Source organism: Sceloporus undulatus, chromosome 4 (genome assembly GCF_019175285.1).
Source record: "Sceloporus undulatus isolate JIND9_A2432 ecotype Alabama chromosome 4, SceUnd_v1.1, whole genome shotgun sequence".
Taxonomy (NCBI): domain Eukaryota; kingdom Metazoa; phylum Chordata; class Lepidosauria; order Squamata; family Phrynosomatidae; genus Sceloporus; species Sceloporus undulatus.
In genome coordinates, this window is record NC_056525.1 from 35602924 (window position 1) to 35622658 (window position 19735).

General features: G+C 41.2%; 1 protein-coding gene across 1 annotated transcript in view; it reads left to right on the forward strand.

The window, feature by feature from the left end:
* Positions 1–19735, forward strand: part of PTPRT (protein tyrosine phosphatase receptor type T) — a 771767-nt gene that overhangs the window by 290159 nt on the left and 461873 nt on the right. Inside the window, exons 3-5 of the mRNA XM_042464568.1 lie at positions 2463–2734; positions 12523–12604; positions 17722–17837. Of these exons, the coding sequence (XP_042320502.1) occupies positions 2463–2734; positions 12523–12604; positions 17722–17837 (470 nt within the window). The remainder of the gene's footprint in view (positions 1–2462; positions 2735–12522; positions 12605–17721; positions 17838–19735) is intronic.

Sequence of the window (19735 nt, forward strand, 5' to 3'; positions counted from 1 at the left end):
GGTTTTTTTTTTGGGGGGGGGGGTTGGCCAGTGACAGTACTTTGTCATTTATATATGTTTCTGCTTTGCTATGACAGTTTTACTAGTTTTATATACCCTCACATATGGCTGAAAAAATGATGTCAATGTATGAAATATACTTCAGAGTAATGTCTCTGGGGTAAAGGCATGCTTTTGGTGGACTACATGATGTTTCCTAGGTTAGCATTAGCAAGAAGTTTCATTGTCAAAACATAGAACTCTCACCATGGCCAGTAGCATGCTATGTGTATTTCAGGGCATGGTTTAAGGATGGGTGACAACTATTAGGAGTGTCACTCTTGAGTGTGCCTTGTTATCTATTGAATATGTAAAACACAGTATATAAATAAATCTTGACTTGTAAAGTTAACAACACTGTCCTGTATGCCAGCATTGTCCTCATTTTCTTTCTTTTTATTTAACTTATGAGGAAATTTTAGAATATCAGTACCCACTCCAGAACTGGTACGTAATGGTTATGCTCAGAACCATGCATGCTAAGTCTTTTTTTTTAATGACAGAGACGAACTGTCCAAGAATGGCGGTGGTTCCACCTGTCCTGAATGGGGTCACGCTCCCTGTGAAGGACTCCGTACGCAGCCTGGGAGTGCTTCTTGACTCGTCGCTTCACCTGACTGCTCAGGTGAATGCGACGGTCAAGAGCACCTGTCATCAGCTTCGGCTTATTCGCCAGCTGCGTCCATACCTGGCCCAGAGGGACCTAGAAACTGTTGTACATGCTCTGGTAACCTCGAGATTGGATTTCTGCAACGTACTCTACATGGGGCAACCCTTATACCAAACCCGGAAGCTTCAAATGGTGCAGAACATGGCAGCCAGGCTGGTCACTGGCGTTTCCAGGGCCAGCCACATAACACCTGTGCTGAAAGATCTCCATTGGCTGCCCATCCGCTTCCGGGCTCAATATAAGGCGTTGGTGGTTACCTATAAAGCCCTAAATGGCTTGGGCCCATGATTCCTGAAGGACCGCCTCTCCCCGTATATTCCGTCCCGCACCCTCAGAACATCTGGGCAGCAATTACTGAAGGTGCCTGGGGCCAGGCTTTCCTCCACCATGAAGAGGACATTCTCCATCGCCGCCCCGGCCCTTTGGAACACACTGCCCACTGAGCTCCGCTCATCAACCTCCCTGGCCCAATTCAGAAAGGACTTAAAAACCTTTCTGTTCCAACAAGCATTCCCCGAATAAAATCCTGTGGGCCTCCTTCCTCTTTCGTGGCCAAGAGGTTGGGCTAATGGGGTTTTTAGCTTGTTCTTTTATTGTATTTAGTTGCTTTATGTTTTTATTGTATCTTTTCTGTTTTAAATATATGTTGTAAGCCACCCTGATCCTGGGAAGGAGCGGGATATAAATAAAAACTTTATTATTATTATTATTATTATTATTATTATTATTATTATTATTATTATTATTAATGATGGCACAGTGGGATACAAATGCTATAAAAATAAGGTGAACAAACATCAGAGTGACATTAAATAAATGTCTCGAATTGAGTGCCATTTGGTCTTGTGCTAACTTCCTTGTTTTAAGTTAGTGCTGTTGTTATTGTTAATTGCCTTCAAGTGGCTTCAGCCCATGTTCCAGTCATCAACAAATGAGTTCAAGACTTGCAGGGTTATTGTTTATGCTAATACATAGGCCTGTTACAGACAGCCAAAATAAAGCTGCTTCGAGTCACAGTGGAGATATGGTGTTTCAATGATGCATGCGTCCTAAGAGTCCACAACTCACACCAAAGCCATGCTCCAGCCCTAAGGACTGGAGCATGGCTTTGGTGTGGCTTCTGGACTCTTAGGACGCATGCATCATTGAAACACCATATCTCCACTGTGACTCGAAGCAGCTTTATTTTGGCTGTCTGTAACAGGCCATAGTGAACCTTTGGTCCTCACCATCGGCAATGACTAGTTCAATTGCCAGAACTGAAATTCAATGGAGAATCTAGTGGAACTTGTTGTTTCTCCAATGCGATATTATAATCAATAGATTTAGACATTATATAGAACTGGCCAGCTTAATAATGCTTCTTTATGCTGTTGGGAGGGTCTGATGGTCACTTGATATTAGTTTAGCAAAATGAGAAAAGAAACATACATGGAAAATGTAAAAATAGTAATAAATAACCCTCTTCAAAATGCCTTGGAAGCAGCAGGTACGAATTTATTTGTCAGTACTGTAATTTTGATGCCTTCGTTTTTTGTTTGTTTGTTTGTTTGTTTTATAAATGCTGGCATAAAATAATAGTTCTAGGTTCTTTAAATGAATACTGGCTTTGTTTTTTTGACTGCTGGGCAGATTGTTTAGAATCATTGATCCTCATCATAGTATTCTTGTACAGAAGATGAAATAACATATTGACCTTATTTCCTTCACTCTCTTTCTCCTTTTTTTTTTTAAATTTCATTTCTCTCTCTAGGGTCCTTCATGATGGTGAATAGTTCTGGGAGAGCATCTGGGCAAAAAGCTCACTTGCTTTTACCAACACTGAAGGAAAATGACACCCATTGCATTGACTTCCATTATTACCTGTCCAGCCGAGACCGTTCCAGCCCAGGATCATTGAATGTTTATGTGAAAGTTAATGGTGGTCCTCAAGGCAACCCTATCTGGAATGTCTCTGGGATTGTTACAGAAGGTTGGGTGAAAGCAGAACTTGCAATCAGCACATTCTGGCCACACTTTTATCAGGTGAGTTTGAATTTTCCCTTTCCTTAGACTAATAATAGTTCCTTTTTCTTAGACCAAAATATAACCATGTAGTTCCAGAGCATTCAGAATTAGCTTTGAAAACAATTGTTTATTTATATCCCGCCTTTCTCCCACAATGGGATTCAAGGTGGGTTATTTTTATTAGGTATTGCAGAGAACTTCCTTCTAGATAAAAAAATGCTTTAATTTTCAATTTGTAACAGTAGTGCATGTTTAGGTTTTTTTGTGGGTTTTTCAGGCTATGTGGTCATGTTCTAGAAGAGTTTCTTTTGTTTTGTTTTGTTAAAATGATATACAGTTGAAATTGTAAAAAATGGTAAAATTTTGTTAAAATCAAATTAAATATGTTAGCAATAAACTTGTAATCTAGATCACATACAAATTCAGGTGATGAAAGAAGCACTCAATTTTATTAGATATATCCTAGTTTGGGTAATAAGCAAATTGCATCAGTACAAATTTAAGAAAATAACACACAAGTACTACTCTTTAGTGCTGTAGAAGCATGTAGACGCTAGGCACAAGGGTGGCCAAATGTACCCTTCAGAACAAGTTGCATAGTTGTAGAAAATAATGGGCTGTGTTTCCAACATTTTATGGCTATAGACGAACCCTCCCTCCATCTGAGCTACCACTGCTGTGGCCTTTAGAAGGAGAGGGAAAAAAACCAGGCAGGCATGGCTCCATTGTGCCAAGGCCCAGCAGTTGGTGAACAGCCCTCCCTCCATCCCATCTGCCACTCATGTGCTCAGCACAGGACAGCAGTCAGCATCTGCTGGATTTAACCCCCTTCCTGGTAGAAAGCTACCAGGAGTGGCAATCTACCTTTAAAATAGCTTGTGGGAGAGAACAACATTCCATATGAATAGACTCAATTGAAGAACTTATGATCCTGAGTTTGGAAGACCTGAGAAGGGCTGTTAGTAGCTGAGTCTTTTGGAAATCTCATATTCATAGAGTCATCATAGGTCAAAGCTAACTTATTTCAACGAGGGCCCACTTGCATTGTTTAGCATTAAAAAAATCACCTTTATGTGCATTTTTCACAATCTCAGAGAGTCCCAGGTAGATAATTGTTTCCTGGACCAACATGTCAGCCCCCCCCCCCCTTGTCCAGAGTAGCAGGAAGGTTCCCCAACTCCTGCTTCAGGGTGTTCAGCTTTTCCACAAGTTTTAGTTTTGTCCCAAATGAGATGTCAGAGTGACAAGCAAGCCACATTGCTTGGAGCATCTGAAAATCCCAAAGGGTGACTAATACTTCATATTATATTAATCACTGGCAACAACTCACTGTTCATAGCAATATATTTAGAAACTTCCCCAAGCTGGAAAAAATGTGTTACATCAAATGCTTTTTATTTTTAATTAGGCTTATGCATATGCGTTAGAAATGAAAGATACATTCATTTCACATCTGATTATTAATCTGTTACACATAATTATATTTTGACAGAACATTGTAAGGTTATAAATGAGAAAGGTGGCACATTTTCTTTTTAAAACAGAAAGGTCTTCTTTAATTAAATGATGTAAAATTCCCACACAAAATAACTACAAGTGTGTTGACTCTGAATTTTATAGGTTTTAAGCCTTTGTAAGGGTAACTGGCAGACAATGATTCTCTTTCCTGTAACATTAATGCCTTTGAAGTCTGGCAAATATTATTATTAGTAGTAGTAATAGTAGGAGTAATAGTATGGGGCATTGTGAGGGTCATTGTCTTAACCCCTGTTTTAACAACCGTTAAATGCACCTACTGGGAGGCTTCCTAGATGATGTCTGTAAAGAAGAAATGGATTTTATGGAAGCCATGAAAGCTGCTGCTGAAAATAAAGCCTTTGTTCCCCCATGTCCTCTGCAATATCTAGTGAAACTCACAATGTGGTAATGTAACTTCACACTGTGAGTTTTTCTATCTCTACAGTTGTAACAAATGATGTAGAACAGAGATGAAATTCACTGTGTGATCTGTCACTGTACTCTGAGTTTCACTGACTATTATGGAAGAGAAAGAAGTAATCAAAGTTTTTCTGGGAATCCCCAGTTTTCACCCCCCCAGAATCCATATTAGCATTGTTACCCATTCCAGTTCCATGTTAGGTTGTGAAACATTTAGCCCTCGTTTCACATGGAAATTTGTGGATATTTTGTCCATGATTTTCACCCTAAAAGTACATTGTTTTAAAAGAATTTTAACTAATGTGTGCATTTTATATTTTTATCTTTTTACCTGTTGTCTCAAGCATGCTTTCACAAATTTTGAATCAGTGTGCAGTAGTGGTTTGAGCATTGGATTCCAATGCCAGAGACCAGGATTTGAATCCCTGCTTGGCTATGGGAAGCCGCTGAGTGATCATAAGGAGGGCACACACTCTCAGCCTAGCAAACCCCATGATAGGTTCGCCTTAGGTCACCACAAGTTGGAAGTGACTTGAAGGCACATGGCAACAACAAACAAATTTTTGAATTCATAGAGATGTATCACAGGAATAAAAAATACATTGATTTCCAAGGCAAGAATAGGTTTTCTCCTCTGCCAGTTTAGGACATGTTAAATTGATATTCTCTATCTGAAAATGTGAACAAACAAATCTCTTTTTCACCACTATTGGCAGCAGCAGTACCATTTTTATTTTTATTTTTGTAATGCCTTAGTTATATCCTTACCCACTTATTTGAGGAGTGTGAGTTCCTGCCATACAAGGCTTGGCTTCCAAAATCCCAAAGGTGCTTTTTTTTAGCAGCTGGCCTAAATATATTCTCACATTTCCCCATGATTAAGCATTTCAGTTCAGATGCAGTTCTTTGAACCCCATTTGAGCTTTGCTGTCAGGAACATTTAGGTCAATAAACATACCAACAAGATCTGATTATGGTAACAACATGTTTCATGTCCATACTCCATCCTTATTAAAATGTGGATTTTAGACTTTGCACAGGCTGAAATGCTGGGATTAGAATTACTGTGAGAACTAGGACATGGCTGTTGTCAATATCACAACCTGTGTGTAGGAATTATAAAGGGGGCCCTACAACCAGATCTCATCTGATCTTGGATAAACAGGGTCAGCTCTGGTTAGTTCTCAGATGGGAAACCATCAATGAATACCAAGTGCTGTAAGCAATATTTCAGAGGAAGGAACTGACACCCTTGAGTATTCCTTCCCTAAGAAAACCCTATGGAATTAATAATAATAATAATAATAATTTGTTTTATTTATATACCGCTATTCCAAAGATCATAGCGGTGAACAGCAAGTAAGCTAATTAGCAAGTAAGCTAATTTGCCCCCAACAGTCTGGGTACTCATTTTAGCGACCTCCGAAGGATGCAAGCCTGAGTCGAGCTTGGGCCCTTTTGCTGGTCTTGAACTCGCAACCTTGTGGTCTTGAGTAAATGGCTGCAGTACAGGCATTTAACCACTGCGCCACCAGGGCTCCTGTAATGGAGTTGCCATACATTGACAGCTGACTTGAAGGTGCATACACACACATACACACAACCTTGGGAGCAAGGGAATTAAGAAGCTCTTGATCCTCATATTTTAACATCTGTGTTGCATATTATGCAAATTATTATAATCATGCATATTATTAATTTGCATTCTGATTATACAAATTCAGCAAATTAATCATCTCACTTTTTCTACCATTATGTTTCAACCTCAGTGCCATTACCAAGCTACGAGCTCTTTTTCTCCCCCCCCCCCCCCCCCCCCTGGTGTGTACAGAGGGAGGTGTTATAGCAGCCCCAGAGAGTAAAGGGGCTCTTGAGGCTGTTTTGAAGTGAAGTTCCACCATGCTGCCTACCCCTAGGCTAAAGCTGACAACATAATCATCACACAACATAAGGTCATCTCTGTTTGCCTCCTTCCCTTCCCCACCTTCTGGGCCTCTTGGGGAAAGTGGGGGAGAGAATGGAAGAATAAGGTGGCAATGCTATGTCTACACAGTAGCTACTGATACCTACAGGGTGGGATGAGGCTCTCGCCAGTGTCAGTCTTCTTGCATGGTTTCCTGCTTCATTGCCACTGCCACATTTTAACCTAGGGCCAGAACAGACGGGCAGGAAAAAGCAGCCCAATTCTACTTGGTACACGGAAGATCTCTGGGCGAGGAAGCAGGTTCTGCGACGGCTAGAGCATCGCTGGCGGAAACACCTACGCTTAGCCGACAAGACTCTCCTAGACTGCCTTTTGGAGGACTACGGAGAGGCGATACGAGCAGCTAAGAATTCGTTCTATGGTGCTCGTATCGCGACCGCGGAGTCGCATCCAGCAGAGTTGTTCAGGGTAGTCAGGGAGCTAACTCAGCTCCCTCCTGCCCCGAACCAGATCCTTGAACCTTCTAAGGCCTGCTGTGACCAATTTAACAACTTCTTCATCGATAAAACCTCTCGGATAAGCGAGGGTCTTAACGCCGGCATTAGGGCAGAACCTAGAGTAGAGGCGTCCAGAGCCTCCGTGGACTCCATTAAACTGGATCAGTTTGAGTCAGTTAGTACCGATGATGTGGACAAGATCCTTGGAAGCGTTCAGAAGACAACCTGCTCTCTCGATCCCTGTCCCTCATGGCTAGCGGCTCAGGGGGGACCGGTGGTAACTTTATTGTTACACTGGATCATAAATACATCTTTGAGGGACGGGCAATTTCCATCCAGCTTAAAATTGGCCACTGTAAAACCGCTGCTCAAAAAGCCCTCCCTCGACCCCCTGATGCATAAGAATTATCGGCCAGTTTCGCTATTGCCATTTTTGGGGAAGGTGATCGAGAGGGCGGTTGCAATCCAGCTTCAATCGATCTTGGATGAAACGGATTATCTGGACCCATTTCAAACTGGCTTTCGGGCGGGCTACGGGGTTGAGACGGCCATGGTCGCCTTGGTCGATGATCTCCGTCTGGGCATTGACAGGGGAAGCGTGTCCCTGTTGATGCTCTTGGACATCTCAGCGGCTTTCGATACCATAGACCATGGTATCCTTCTGGAGCGCCTGGGAGAGTTGGGAATCGGGGGCACTGCACTCCAGTGGTTCCGATCCTACCTTTCTGGGAGGTTCCAGATGGTGCAGCTGGGAGACGTGTGCTCCGATAAGAGGGCCCTTACATCTGGGGTCCCTCAAGGAGCCATTCTGTCTCCCATGCTTTTCAACATTTACATGAAACCGCTGGGAGAGATCATCCGGAGACATGGGGCGCGGGGTTATCAGTATGCTGATGACACCCAAATAGTTTTCTCTATGTCTTCGACTGATGCAGTGACTGGGGATGGCGTCTCTCCTCTCGTGGCCTGTCTGGAGTCGGTAATGGGCTGGATGAGGGAAAACCGACTCAGTCTGAATCAAGAGAAAACGGAGGTGCTCGTGATAGGCTCCCCCGGCCCAGGGATGGCGGTGGTTCCACCTGTCCTGAACAGGATCACACTTCCCGTGAAGGACTCGGTACGCAGCCTGGGGGTGCTCCTTGACTCATCCCTGCACCTTACAGCTCAGGTGGATGCGATGGTCAGGAGCACCTGTTATCAGCTTCGGCTGATTCGCCAGCTGCGTCCCTTCCTGGACCGGGGGCACCTTGAAATGGTAGTACATGCTCTGGTAACCTCTTGTTTGGACTTCTGCAATGCGCTCTACATGGGGCAGCCCTTGTACCATACCCAGAAGCTACAACTAGTGCAGAATATGGCAGCCAGGCTGGTTACTGGTACATCCAGAGCCAGCCACATAACACCAGTGCTCAAGGATCTACACTGGCTGCCTATTCGCTTCCGGGCGCAATACAAGGTGCTGGTTATTACCTATAAAGCCCTAAATGGCTTGGGCCCAGGATATCTTGAGGACCGCCTCTCCCCATACAATCCGCCCCGCACTCTCAGAACATCTGGGCAGCAGTTATTGATGGTTCCAGGGGCTAGGTTGGCCTCCACATCTAGGAGAGCTTTCACCATCTTGGCCCCGACCCTCTGGAATTCTTTGCCCAGTGAGCTCCGCTCGGCCACCTCCCTGACTCAGTTTAAGAAGGGGCTAAAAACTTTTTTGTTTAAATCGGCATTCCCTGACAGGCCCCAATTAGTTCTTCCCCCCTATGTCAGCAGTGGCAAGCTGGCTAGACAGTTTTGAATGTAGTTTTTAATTGTAGTTGTAATTTTAATTTTAATGTAATTTGTAATTGTAATTTTGTGGATGTTTTTATAATGTTGTACACCGCCCTGATTGCATAGAAGGGTGGTATAAAAATAAATTTTTTATTATTTATTTATTTTATTACTTTTTCCAAAAGCATTGCTCACATGGCCACAAGGTGAATCAATTAAGCATGGGCCAACTGCACAACATGTCGTCAAGCTGCACCACTGGGTAATTTTTTTGTTGCCTCTTCACCATACACGTGCCCCATCACACAAAAACACCACCTGCGACCTCCAAGTACCTCCTTTGTCTGCCCAAATGCCTTCCCATTGGCTGGCTGCCCCTTTGATCAGCCACACAGTTGCACATGCAATGCTCCACCTGTACAGGGCATTGGTGTGCAAGTGATACATTGACAAGGCACAATCATGGAGGCCCACCATGCATGCCTCCCTCACTTCCCTTCATCCCATGCCCCTGTTGGACTGTTCGGTTTGTATACATTGTAATTACATCCATTGGAGTTGTATTTTGATTTCTTTGCTTTGTCACAGTCCCACACTTACACTGAGGTGCTTATATGCAGACACACAGATGCGAATTTTCCGCTTTGAATCAGACTATCCTGGCTAATTTTTGCTCTGCCTTTTAGCCCCGGAACATGGTTTTGGACCAGTTTCCAGCCACTTTCATAGCATGTGCAGTCTCAATGCCTCACCTTCAAAACAGCGTGAAACTGCTCTATTTTGCCCTTCTGTTTCACCCCCTAGGCATTGACCTGCAGTGAAGGAGAAATCCAGCACTTACTGTTTCAACTTGCCCTGCCAGCTGGGACATTTTTTATTCCCTTGATTTTGGCATTTTCCAGGTTTTTCATGACAAATGGCACCCCTACTTGAGCTTGTATGACCAAACATGGTAATACCGGCCATAGTGAATTTTACAATGCCTCCTCATGGTCATTGGGACAGTTCTAGCTCTAGACTAGTTCTCACCACAGCTTAACCTGACTGGTAATGTTGCTCAAGTGGTACACATCCTTGGTTCTATGGAACCTTAAAAACAATTTTATGGCATTTTTAAAACACTCTTCCTAAGCTGTGGGTAGTGTGCCAAACTTGGATGAATTGCAGATAATACTTTTGCTTTTTGCCTTGCTTTTGGTTTGCCTAGCAATTTGATGCAAGGTCCTTGCTCATCAGGCATGCAAATTTTAAAATGAAAACAGAAAACATCAAAATTAGTTATGGCTAGTAGGGAGTGCTCTGGGACTGTGCATGTAGGGGAATATTACCAAAGAAAATGTCAAGAGGTGTAATTAAGGGGGAAAAATAAAGGAAGTTTTCCCTATCCTCAAATCCTTGCTGAGTAGTTGTCTTAGCAATAATTGTCACCAGAACAATCTTGCCTTTTTAATTCTAAGTTCCATGTGTATCATAATGAGCAGGGTGATGCCCTGGTCAGAAATACTAAAAGAGAAGGGAGTTCAGGATAGATGGGAGTTTCTCAAAAGGGAGATACTGAAGGCACATCACACCCACACTGCACCATTTGGCTGCATTGCAGTTGTGACATCATAATGGCGGTGCCCATGTATACAGGGCGCCACTATTATGGTGCGGCAGGTACGTGCTAGGGTTGCGCGGCATCTGTAAAGGACGACCCAAGGCAACCCTATCAAATCACAACGGTGGCCCATCGGGCCCATCTGTAAAGCACCAAAGTCTCCAGGACCAGATGAACAACATCCAAGTGTATTAAAAGAACTGGCAAATGTAATATCGGAGCCATTGGCAATAATCTTTGAAAACTCCAGGAGAACAGGAGAAGTCCCAGCAGATTGGAGGAGGGCAAACATTGTCCCCATCTTCAAAAAGGGAAAAAAGAGGATCTCAACAATTATCATCCAGTTAGTCTGACATCAGTACCAGGAAAGATTCTGGAGCAGGTCAGTAAACAGAGAGTCTGTGAACATCTAGAAAGCAATTCCATAATCACAAAAAGTCAACATGGGTTTCAGAGAAAGAAGTCATGCCAGACAAATCTGATCTCTTTCTTTGATAAAATTACCAGCTTGGTAGATGAAGGGAATGCTGTGGATATAGTATATCTTGATTTTAGTAAGGCCTTCGACAAGGTTTCCTATGACATTCTTGCAAACAAGCTTGAAAAATGTGGACTAGACAAGGTAACTGTTACATGGATTTGTAACTGGTTGACTGGCCGAACCCAAAGGGTGCTCAACAATGGCTCCTTTTAATCCTGGAGAGAAGTGACCAGTGGGGTCCCACAGGGCTCTGTCCTGGGCCCAGTGCTATTCAACATCTTTATCAATGATTTGGATGACAGAATTGGGGGCATACTCATCAGAATTGCAGATGAAACCAAATTAGGAGGAATAGCTAATACTCCAGATGACAGAATCAAAATTCAAAATGACCTGAATAGACTAGAAAGCTGGGCCAAAGCTAACAAAATGAAATTCAATAACGAGAAATGTAAAGTACTGCACTTAGGGCAGAAAAATGAAATGCACAGATATAGGATGGGGGACACATGGTTGAATGAAACTACATGTGAAAGGGATCTGGGAGTCCAAGTAGACCACAAGTTGAACATGAGTCAACAGTGTCATGCGGCAGCTAAAAAGGCCAATTCAATTTTAGGCTGCATCAATAAAAGTACAGTGTCTAGATCAAGAGAAATAATAATGCTACTCTATTCTACTTTGGTCAGGCCCCACCTGGAATATTGTGTCCAGTTCTGGGTGCCACAATTAAGAAAGGACATTGAGAACCTGGAGCATGTCCAAAGGAGGGCAACTAACATGGTGAAGGGTCTGGAAACCATGTCCTTTGAAGAATGACTTCATAGAGGCTGGATGGCCATCTGTCAGGGATGCTTTGATTGAGGTTTCCTGCATGGCAGGGGATTGGACTGAATGGCCCTTGTGGTCTCTTCCAACTCTACAATTCTATTATCCTATGATTCTACCCACAATAGAAGACTGGCTGATAAAAAACCTTGATAATATAGATCTAGACAGATGGACAAATATGATAGGGAAAAAAGTCTTCAGAAATAACAAACTGAGATTGGGTCTAATTAAGAATCTATTGTAAAAATCAATGGTGATAAATATACTATTAACATTTACCAAGCCCTGAAACAGTTCAAAATACTATAAGCATAGAAAAACTGGAGTTAAAAAAAAAAAAACAGTAAGAGGGAACTGTATATTTCATCTTAGGAAATTCTTTACTCAAAAACAAAGCAGATTAATTGGAAGCTCAGGTATGCTTTATTTTATTGTTAAAACAATGGAAAAAGAAGAAGAAATTCTGTTTATGACATATATATTTTGTAAATATAATTTTTTAAATAAAGATTAATTAAAAATATCCACCAAACAATGATACCTTTATTGACCAATCAGAATGCACAGTATGATTGTTGCAAGCTTTTGAAACCCCCCTGGCTTCTTCATCAGGCATGATATTACAAACCAAACAGGAGATGTTACCAGATGTTATTTTTAATTTATTATTTTATTTTATTTACCTTTTTAGATTTAATTCTTTGAGATAATTGTTCATGTGTTTCAGATAGGGCATTTAAGCAGGTTGTTTTCCAAACTGTATTTCAGGTGATATTTGAAGCAGTTTCATTGAAGGGCCATCCTGGGTACATAGCTGTGGACGAAGTCAGAGTCCTTGCCCATCCATGCAGTAAGTATCCTTCCTTCCTTCTTTTCTTCCTTGTCTTTCTAACCATAGTAATGTGTTATAGTAGGCATTGCATCAAGAGGAGTAATTTCCCCAATTCAATCAGTTCTGAAATGTCTTCTTTTATCCCTTCCAAATGCTTACAGAGTGGAAGCAATCAGCTTTGAATAAATACGTAATTTCTCAAGTCGTGCAACAGGCAGAACTATTATGAATGTGTAGCTAGCACCAAAATTCCAGTCCATTATTAAGTGAATATAAAGCCCTGATTGTTAGCTCTGATTCAGTACACTGAAGGAGAGGAATTACAGGGTTCTTATGGTACCCTATAGAACTAACTTAAAGAGGGAATTTGGGGGGAGCCTTCATGTATACAACCAAGCAAATTAGTGTAGCATTCACTCTGGAAGAAACGTCCCAGAGTGCCTTTTCTTTAAAGGAATTCACATCTTTTCAGTGCTTGTATGAAATCATTTAAAGAATATGTATCACTTTCAAAGCATGCAATTCTTACTGTGAAGTAGAAAAAGAAGTCAAAGATTGTTTCACTACACTCCCTGGGCTGTGGAATTTTCTTTCAGTGATTTTTGTCCCAATTTATTTTAAAGCATTCAGTTAGGAAAATGTATCCTATTGTCATGAGAGATGTCAAATTCATTATACTGAAATAACAGTCCTGTCCAGCACAATCCCTTTTGTGCTCATGTGACCTGTCTGGTGTCTATATACCTATAGAAGAAAATATAATATTTGGCACTATGGAGTCATAGTTAAACATATTTAGGTTACCTGATTTCTATGAAAGAATACCAGACACATGTCTGTAGGGATCTGCCCCCCCCAAAAAAAGGGGGGGCAAGCTGCTATGTCTTTTTTTATAAGGCTATTGGGATGTACTTTTCACGTGGAAGGATTCATTGAACCAGGATGTGCTTTAATCCAGTATGGTAATACTTGATTGAGTAAGACAAAACTAAATCTTCTTAGAGATTTTTAGCCTCTCATCACTGTCACACCATCAGTGTAAAGGCAAGAATTTTTATTTATCATCAATCTCTGTGCAATCAGCAAAAGTACTGATGATGATGACATAGTATACCACATATATATTGCAGCATGACCCTTGGTAGTCCCATTGCAGCATGGCTTGATTGAGTACCCTATTCTGATTTGTCTGAAAGACCTGGTCTAAAATGTGTACCACAAATTGCCATTATGTTAAATAGGGGAAGTCATTTGACTGTGTTCAGAGGTGTGGGAGTGAATTGTCTCTGTTTCTGAAACTGGTGCTTATGAGAATAGCGTCAGCAGCATTTGTCTTTCCATCTTGAATTTCTCTTCAGTCCCACACTCATATTTCAATGTAAAGCTGTTGTGGTCTGCTGGAATCATTCTAAAGGAGAAATATTTGATCCACCTGTCCTGACTTTCATTCCAAAGATGGGCAGGACAGAGTGAAAGGAAACCATATCCCATATCTGCAGACAACAAGTTTTTAAAACTGTTTTAGCAAAAGGCAGAAGCCACCCTTGCTATCTGGTTAAGTAAAAGTCCCCACTGAGTCCAGAAAAACAGGTCCATCTTCTCAGTCCCTCTATTAGCCTCCTATTTGTGAAACAGGACAAAATAAACCCAATTATATTCCACCTTTCCATTAAGGAGTGCCTGGTGACATACATTTTTTTCTTGCTACAATAGTATTTATTTTACAAAATAGTGATCCATTACTTTACTAGGATGTACAGCCTGTTCTAGGCTGTATAACCTGTTGCCTTTGGAACCATATGCAATTCTCAGCTGCTCCCTATGTTGCCACTGAAGTGGAGGAAATCCCACATATTTTTCTTTCACATTCCAGTTGACTATATGGGCTGCTGGAGAAGAGCAAAGAACCTTCATTTCTAATACTGCTGTTTTTCCATCACTAATAGCAATTTCAGTGTGCTATCACTGCGTGATAGGTAGGAGGTAATGTTTACTTATTTGTACTTGCAAGTGAGCATGAAACATTTCAAAAAGTTTTCTTTCAACTGGGTATTTTTTATTTTATTTTTACAAAAACATAGCATATTTTTCAATGTGATTGTGTGACCTTTTTGAAAAAAAATAATTAAGGTTTGTTTGTTTATTTTTATGCAATATACTGGCTTTGAGCAAAATAGTGTTTGTGCCCCTCACAATGAAACATATCACCCACTATTTTGATATGTGCTGTTCCTGGTGGTGATGGGAAATGCTTTTCTTTTCACTCTCATGTTACAGCGGTTTTTGCTAGAGTGCCTTTCTCATCAAGCATGACAAAAATTCCAAAAATTCTTTATAATGAGAGGATAGTTGTAAACTCTGCATCTCAAACAGGGGGGACACATTTAAACATATGTGCGGAATTATTTGTACATATATGACTTGTGTTTGTGTGTGAACAAGAATTGCCTTCCCCAGGAATGTTATTGGATAGAAAGCTATCCCAGCACATGGACAGTATAAATTTATCTGCCACCTTCTAAATTAGAATGTACAAGTGCTGAACTTAGGGGCTTCGTTCCATTCATATCTGGTTGTGTCATATTGTGAGTCTGTCAGAATGTGAGTGAATCAGTTCAGCTTTCTTGAAAGAAATTCATTTTTGTCCCACATTCTGACAGACCAGAATCTGAACATAATGGGCTTCTGGGTTAAGCACTTGTACACTCTAATATACCTAGATGACTTTCCATTGTGCATGTCTCAGGATAACTTTCCATCCCACTAACATTCCTGGCCAGATGTTTACATTATCTTCCCACCCTAGTCATCAACACTGACCTTCTATAGACTCTTTCCCAACTGCTTACTATTGGGAGACATCTAACCATTATGTGTTTGGGAGGGGGAAGGAAGTGGTGCAGTGGTTAAATGCCTGTACTACAGCCACTCACTCACAAACTATAAGGCTGCGAGTTCAATACCAATCCAGGGGCTCGAGCTTGCATCCTTCCGAAGTTGGTAAAATGAGTACCCAGATTGTTGGGGGCAATTAGCTTACACTTTGTAAAACATTTAGGGTGTGCTTAAGGGCACTGATAAGCGGTATAGAAATGTACTTGCTATTGCTATGGATATATACTGGATGTAACTAGCTGTGTCAGTTAATTTTTCTGAAGGAAGGTCCCTGGAACCAAAGCATGCCATTCTGAAGAAATTCATGCACACCCCCCCCCCAAGTTAGCCCAAGTGAAACCATCTTACTATTTCCTTCTGATTCAGTCCATGCATTTATACATGTGTATCAAACCCCTGATTATCCCCAGCCAATACTGGACATGACCTTTAAGTCCAGAAAGGGTTATCTACTCTGCTTCAGTGGATAACTATTTTGCAATATAAATTGCAGTCCTGATGGGTCCCTTGGATCCAGTTGAAGGGATAAGTCAAGACCTCCCATCTGATCCAGGCTGGGAGTCTTGCATTTGCCTTAGAGTAAAAGTGGATCAGTTTCTCAAGGGGTTTGAAATTCTATCCCAAAGACTTTTTGTGGATTTTTCTTTCCTTTCTAACTAATGGAATGTGTGTCTTATCTAAACTAAACTTCAGTTTATTCATTCTCAGGCAGTTGCTTTATCCCAGAAACTTTTTATGGATTTTTATTTCCCTTCTAACCAATGGAATGTGTGCCCTATCTAAACTAAACTTCAGTTTATTCATTCTCATGCAGTTGCTTTCAATTCAATTATTGATTTAAGATATTAAGCACCCAAAAGAAGAAATAGAGCTTGCACACACACACACACACACACACACACACACGTTTTCTGACTTTGACCTTTAGAACTGTCAGAACAGTCAGTCAGCTCTTGGATCAATCAATCAGTCAGGTTTGATGTAAAACAAACAGCACTTTATGGAAGATTTCCAAAACAGCACTTGTGACTCATTCAGCTTCTAAGCTGAGACTGCCCATCTCCAGCAATTACAATACATAAAATCCCCAGCAACTCTACCCCCAAACATTCCTCTCCCTCTTTTTCCAGCAACAAAATCCCCCTCGCTCCCCCTTTTTTATACCTAACAGTTTCTAACTAATAACAAAGTATTGGTATCTGCCCTCCCCCTAAGCCTATCCAATCTGTAGCTAAACTAAATATTCTCAGCCCTCAACTATTATTTTTCCTATTCCATTATCTCCAACCTCTCTAATTTATTTCTGATAGAATCCAAGGATTCTAACAGGTATGATACTGTTAAAATATTTACAATACAGCTGGGTGCTAAACAACCTGAGCATGAAGTCATCAGCCATGTTCTATTATTTTATTATTTCATTTAATCACATGTCATTTTATTTGTCTCTTAGTAACTAGAGAGGACTTATTGTGAATTAAATAGGTCCATTTTGATGCACTAAAGTTGGAGAGAATGGAAGTTACTGACTGTCAAAATTGTTTGCTATAAATATTTTGCAGAAGCAGTATTGTTTTGCACCAAGGCCTCTCCGTTTCAGGTGACAGATCTATGACCCTGTCTCAGGCAGTAGCTAGTACATCAATAAATTGTGACATGGATAAACTACTAACCAGCTAAAAGGGATGGCATAGCACTATTTAAGTGCACTGGCTGGTATTTCTGGAATGTAGTAAGTGCTGCTTGCTAAATGCTAGTTAACCTCTTGTATATCTATCTGGGGAAAATAGCAACCGTGGGAAACTGTTTTAATTAGAAAAAAATAGGCATAGGGTAAAGCACATGGCCCTCCTCTCCCAGGACTGTAGCTATGATCTAATTCCATGGCTAGTATAATTCATAGGATAACTTAATCATATATCTTCCATGTCACATCTAGCTATACACTAAGTACTTACAAATAAGTACTTGTGGCCTTTAATACACTGTCAGATGAGGTTTCTTTTCTCGCTCTCTGTTTTTTCTTTTTTTAAATTAAAATGTAAGCGATTCCACCTGAACAACAGAATGAACTTTGTAACAGTAAGATCTTTTTGGCAGTGGAATGCACTCTTTCAGAGAGTGGCGGAGTCTCCTTTTCCATTTATTTTGTAGAAAACATTGCATACTCATTAAGAATGACTGATTAGCACATCATACTATGTCGCTTTACCCAGGTAATATTTGTTTATTTTTGTTAGGAAAAGCTCCTCACTTCCTGCGGCTTCAAAACGTGGAGGTTAATGTTGGACAGAATGCAACATTTCAGTGTATTGCCGGAGGAAAGTGGTCTCAACATGACAAATTGTGGCTACAGGTACAGTGGACATGAAGCCTTTGTTATTTTTCAAATATCTCAAAGCACAGAGAGCTTCACACTTCCAAGTGGTTGTCTATTCTTTTCCATCAGTAGTAGGATATTTTGCAATTCTAGGTGGAACTGTAAGCTACAGAGTATTTTCCTGAAAATTAAATTTGCTGCATATTTGGAACCATACTTCTTAGATTGTTGAGTGAAAAAATATACAACTGAAGATTATTAAGGGCATTAATAACTGGGACTAATTCATAAAATATTCTGTGTGCATGTGCCTTCAAGTTAGCTGTCGACTTATGATTCCATGAATTTCATAGACAAGGAATATTCAGAGGTTGTTTTAAGAGTTCTTTCCACTAAAAAACATAGGAGTTTATCACACAGCAAAATAAAGCTTCTTACTGCTCCCAAATTCAAGCCAAATTTGGGCTGCCTCCTGGTATTATCTTACGGCTTTTGTCCCCAAAGCCACCATCTGCGTACAGCCTGGCTCCTATGCTGGTCCCTGAACTTGCTTCAGCATACAGTAGTTGGAAAACTCCTGATTTTGAAAAATTGCTGCCAAAGCAAGTTCAGGGACCAGCATTAGAGCTGGGCTGTACCCAGATGGTGGTTTTGGGGACAAAAGCCATGCAATCATACCAGGGGGGGCAGCCCAAATTTGGCTTGCATTTGGGAGTGGTAAGTCGCTTTATTTAGCTGTGTGCTAATCCCATAGCCTGCAACACCTGGTATTAGCTGGTGGTGTCCCATCCAAGTGCTAACCAGGGTTTACCCTGCTTAGCTTCCAAGATCAGACAAGATCTGGTGCCTTTAGGGAATTTTACATACATCTATTTTTACCCTCATTTATTCCAGTGATAATGTGTGAAGTCTGCAGAATTAGAGGTTTCAATCAGGAGCTGGGAAAAGAGGAGGACATAAATATGGCACTGGGTATTTATATATGAAAATTATGAAGAATGTCAACATGGGTCATGTAGAAAGGGAAGGAAAAGGATATAGAATGAATCTGTCTTTTTACTTATCTACATTTCTGCAAATAACCATTTTGGATTTAAATTTCAACAGATTCTGAAGAGCTATGTCTGATCTGTTACAAGAACTATGACTGCTAGAAACATAGGGTCACATAATCACTTAAAAATCATGACTTTGACAGTTCCCTACCCTCAGGTTTGCAATCTAAATAGGACATGACACATAAACCGAAGAGAATGGCAGTGTGTGTGTATGTTGTGGAGGGGGGGGGGTTATGTCCAGTGGATCTTGGCTGCTGAGGGAGAGGCCAGAGCAATTGCAATTGGGATATGAAAGAAGTGTTCTCACTATTGGTTGGGCCAAGGGACAATCCAGCTACAGCTTGCTGCTCTTCTTTCCCTCAGAGACCAGAGCAATGGTAGTTTGAACCCAGAGGAAGGGCCTCTTACCAGCCACTGGACCAAGCCACAATGAAACTGTCCCCAGCTGATCTGCTTTCCTTCAGAAAAATGATAGCTGGAATATGGGAGAGCTGTAGAGAAATGCAAACTCCTCACTATGTTGCCAAATTACTGCTATGGACACTTCTAGAACAACCAGGGTAGTTCCCAGATCATTTTGTCTTCCATGTGCAGAATGGGCCCATTTGTTTAGCTCCTGAATATCTTATATTTATTGCATATTGCAGCCATTTAGGGCCAGAACAGTCGGACCCAAAAAGCCTGCTTCCAGGCATCACCAGTGCATAGCATTTAGATGCTGCATGTCCTGATCATGCCAGAAAGCCAGCTTGAAGACACCCAGCTACCCAGACATGGGCAGATTCATGACACTCCAGTGGCACAGTGTTGACACCTGCATGCTGTGTTGCTGGAGAATCATGAAGTTGTCATAGGGCCATGGAGGGGCCAGCAAAG